The sequence below is a fragment of the Patagioenas fasciata genome, chromosome W, assembly GCF_037038585.1.
Source record: "Patagioenas fasciata isolate bPatFas1 chromosome W, bPatFas1.hap1, whole genome shotgun sequence".
Classification (NCBI taxonomy): domain Eukaryota; kingdom Metazoa; phylum Chordata; class Aves; order Columbiformes; family Columbidae; genus Patagioenas; species Patagioenas fasciata.
Genome location: NC_092559.1, coordinates 6,348,606 through 6,353,022, shown reverse-complemented (window position 1 = coordinate 6,353,022; position 4,417 = coordinate 6,348,606). Strand labels below are relative to the sequence as shown.

The following is a 4,417-nucleotide window of genomic DNA, read 5'->3' as shown; positions in this document are numbered from 1 at the left end:
TTGTTGGGTGAAGCAGAGAGGCCAAGGCCTGACCCCCAGCCCCTGGGAAGGCAGATCCTGTCCCTCACACAGTGCTCAGGGCTCTTCCTGGGCCAGGGGGATGTGGGCTGTATGATGCTGAGTGAAGGACAATGGTGTGACAGTTCCCAGCCTTCCTGGGGGTGTGCAAGGAGGCCATGAGGTGCCCCAGTGCCTGAGGACAACGTCTCCTCACAGGCCTTGGTGGCAGAGGCCATGGCCATAGCCAAGGGGACAAAGACTTGGGTTCTCTTGGTGACATCCAGCCTTGCCAGTGCCCTTTGCCATCTCCACCACAGGTTGTCCTACACTGTCCCACAGCTGCTTTTGTTTCGCTACAGGCTGTAGACACCAATCTCGCTTCCTCCCCTTGCTCTCACCCTGATACTTCCATACATTGACTGATGTGTCTCCACTCTCATGCTCTGTTCCTTGAAACAAAAGGAGATGGACTGATCTCCAGCTCCTTCTGGGTGATTTCTCGTGCTCTGTGTTATGTCATAGAAGATGAGAATAAGGATGTTCAACAGTGTTGTCCAAGTGCTGGTCACTGAGAGATGACACCAGTAACCGGCTGTACAAAGGACTTTGTACCACTGATGATATTTGTGCCAACTTCCCACCCAGCCAACTTCCCACCCAGCATCCACTTCTTGAACCACATCAGCACCACTCTGGTCAGAAGCAGACCATGTCTGAGCCTTCCAAACACCCTGTACACAACATGCCTTTCTTTCCCCTGTCCATTCAGGTTCAGCAATCCCTTCCTTGTCCTTCACATTCCTGGAAATGGCTTCAGGACCACCTGTCCCATCCCCTTCCCAGGGAGGGAGGTAGGGTGGCCAGCCTGTAATTCTCCCAGTTCCTATTCCTGCTCTTCTTCAAGAAGGGTCTGCATTTTCTAAAGATCCCAGAGCCATTCTGGTTTCTATGACACATTTGAGAGCACAATCCGGAATCACGGTTGAGGGTGATGTAGCAGACTGGAGCACTTCAAATGATCCTGTCCAAGGCAGCTGAGATGAATCTCATTGATCCAATGGGGTTTGTTCCTGGAGTCACAAACAGAACTATCAGGGTTCCATCAAGCATCCGCATCTGATTTGGCCTTGTGGACTTCTTATGCACCCAGGGATGTTCAGAGACTGAGTCTGTCCCTTTTTCACACAGAGGCAGGAGTCACAGTGTCCTTCTGGCCTCCTGGTACGACACTCAAAGGATGGGAAGTATCTCATCCCTTTGGTGTGTCACCTGCTCTGTACTCATCTCAGATTTCCCACATCATGAGGAACGGACACATGGACCTTGGTCAAGGAAGAAGATCCCAGTTCAGGAAGCAGGCCTTCATGGTACCCCCAAGGAATAGCTGATGGCATTTGTGCTCGCTTGGGTTCATTCACCTCACATACATGATGTGCATGTTTACAACTCACCTGTACAGTGCAACATGGACTTCAGACCTATTCATTCAATGTATCTTCATGGAAAGAAGAACAACCTCTCTGAGCTAAGGTGGGAGGCCAGGGTTAGAAACGGTAGTCCTGAGGGGCCAGTGCATGATGATTGACCTGAGGCTCCTTCCAAAGGGGTGTCCAGTGCACAGGGGCACAGCCCAGCCCCTGCTCTGCTGGTCCTGCAGGTCTCTGGCAGGAGGCCTGGCTGTGAAGGGACACTGCTGTGTGCCAGCCCTGCACACACACACTGTTCAGCTGTACAATGGGGTTTGCATCTGTGCGCAACTTTCTTGGGCTTGTTCTTGAGAAAAACTCTGTAAAAACACATAAACATACAGGCACTGTCCTGAGGAGATCACCCTTCATTATGCACGCCAGCTCTGTCACAGCAGTGCCCATTGCCTGTCCTTGCCTGCGGTTACAGGTCTCACACACAGCAGGATGGTGACCAAGCTGCCAGAGTACTCAAGCCTTGAACCAACACAAGGGGTGGGAAGGAAACTGTGGAAGTGGAAAAAAAACAGCCCCCGAAGATCCAGAGATGGTGCTCCCCAGTGACACTGCCGTACCTGGACTTCATTTCCTTCCATACAAACACACAAACTGTCCCTGCAGCTCCAAAAATACCTTGGAGTAAGGATTTCAGGAAATATTCCCAAATATTTGTGGTGGCCGTTGTTATGGTTAAACACATAAAAACAACTCTTTATTTAAAAATCCACTCAGACAGAAAGGCACATAAGAGAGTGAATTACAAAGGGGATGACAATATTCTAGTGACTAAAAATAAACCACCATCACAAAAAAAAAAAGGCAAAATTAAAGAAGAAAAACAAACCACAAACAAAGAAACAAACAAACCACACAAAAAGGGAAGATGTAATACAATGAATTGTTCTATAACTACTATGCAGAAGCTGACGAAAAGACTTGCTTCAGGAAAATATCAGTCATCAGTTTGCACAGGGCATCCTTGATCTCCTGGTTCCTCATGCTGTAGATGAGGGGGTTCACGGCTGGAGGCACCACCGAGTACAGAACAGACACCACCAGATCCAGGGATGGGGAGGAGATGGAGGGGGGCTTCAGGTAGGTGAATATGCCAGTGCTGACATACAGGGAGACCACGGCCAGGTGAGGGAGGCAGGTGGAAAAGGCTTTGTGCCGTCCCTGCTCAGAGGGGATCCTCAGCACGGCCCTGAAGATCTGCACATAGGAGAAAAGAACGAAAACAAAACACGAAAAGGCTACTAAGACACTGACCACAAAAAGCCCAAGTTCCCTGAGGTAGGAGTGTGAGCAGGAGAGCTTGAGGATGTGGGGGATTTCACAGAAGAACTGGTCCAGGGCATTGCCCTTGCACAGTGGCAGTGAAAATGTATTGGCCGTGTGCAGCAGAGCACTGAGAAACCCAGTGGCCCAGGCAGCTGCTGCCATGTGGACACAAGCTCTGCTGCCCAGGAGGGTCCCGTAGTGCAGGGGTTTGCAGATGGCAATGTAGCGGTCGTACGACATGATGGTGAGGAGATAAAACTCTGCTGAAATGAAAAAGGAAAACAGAAAGACTTGGGCAGCACATCCCATATAAGAAATGGTCCTGGTGTTCCAGAGGAAATTCGCCATGGATTTGGGGAGGGTAGTGGAGATGGAGCCCAGGTCAAGGAGGGAGAGGTTGAGGAGGAAGAAGTACATGGGGGTATGGAGGTGCCGGTCCCAGGCTATGGTGGTGATGATGAGGCCGTTGCCCAGGAGGGCAGCCAGGTAGATGCCCAGGAAGAGCCAGAAATGCAAGAGCTGCAGCTCCCGTGTGTCTGTGAACGGCAGGAGGAGGAACTGGGTGATGGAGCTGCTGTTGGACATTTGCTGTCTCTGGGCATGAGGACCTTGGCAAGGAGGAAAAGACAGTGATAGTTTAGATGAGACTTCTCTGGGAGAAACCAAAGCCATGTCCCACAGACCCTCCCACAAAGAGACACTTCTATTTTCCCAGCAGAACGTCCTGGCTGGAGCCCTCATCGGTGCTTGATGAGTGTGCAATGAAGAGCAGGGTCCCTGCCCACGGGCTCTTGATCAGTCAGCCTGACCTTGTGTGATTGGGTGGGGCAGGGGCCAGTGCTGGGGTTCAGCTTTGTCAGCTGGAACCGCTCCTGGTGCAGAAGGGGCTGTCAGCATCTGCACCTCCAGGCCTGAGAAACGGAGTTTGAGAGGTTTGGTGTTTCTACAACTCCTTCTCCCCTCCCACCCATGAAAGTGTTCTTGGGTGTCAGAAACCCTCAGCATTTCTGCTGCACTCAGGGAGAACAGAGCGAGTCCTGCGAGACCAGACAATGCCTGTGGGTCAGTGCAGAGTGAGGGCAGCTGGTCTGTCCCCCTCTCTTGCTCCAGCTGCCCTGGGCTGGCACCTTTCTGAGATGGAGCCTGATCACACTCCCATGTTACCCTGAAAAGCCCGCAGACACTGCTGAGATCAGCACCTCTGCCTTCATTATGGTGCTTTCAGAGAACACACAGATGCTGGAGGACAGGTTTGCATCCTGGAGGGAAGCTCACAGCTTGGAACGAAACCGCAAGCAGACAGCCAATAGTCCTAATGAAGGCGTTTGATTCAGGGAGCCTCAGCTCACACACCAGCCCCACAGACTGCATTGCCCACACCCCACAGGTCAGAGCAAAGCTGGGACACATGTTCCCATGGACACACCTGCAGGAAAGGACCCACAAGATCAGGCTGTGACTCTGCAGCTGAAACTGCCATCCCCAGAGAGCCTGAGAGCAAGAACAAGATCCCAACAGCAGTGACCCAGAGCAGGGGAGCAAGAAGGACAATGCGGTGAGGGTGGGTGTGAGAGAGGCCAGGGCAGAGGCAGCCGGGCACTCAGACAGCGTCACCCTTCCCCAGCTGTGCAGCCACCTCCCAGACACCAACATTGCCGGGCAGCTGCTCT

At 52.2% G+C, this 4,417-nt stretch overlaps 1 protein-coding gene across 1 annotated transcript; it reads right to left on the bottom strand.

The window, feature by feature from the left end:
- Positions 1–2,378: 2,378 nt before the first annotated feature.
- LOC136115679 (olfactory receptor 14A16-like) lies at positions 2,379–3,332 on the bottom strand. Its single transcript, XM_065861884.2, has one exon. The coding sequence runs from the start codon at positions 3,330–3,332 to the stop codon at positions 2,379–2,381; it is 954 nt and encodes a 317-aa protein (XP_065717956.2).
- Positions 3,333–4,417: the final 1,085 nt, after the last annotated feature.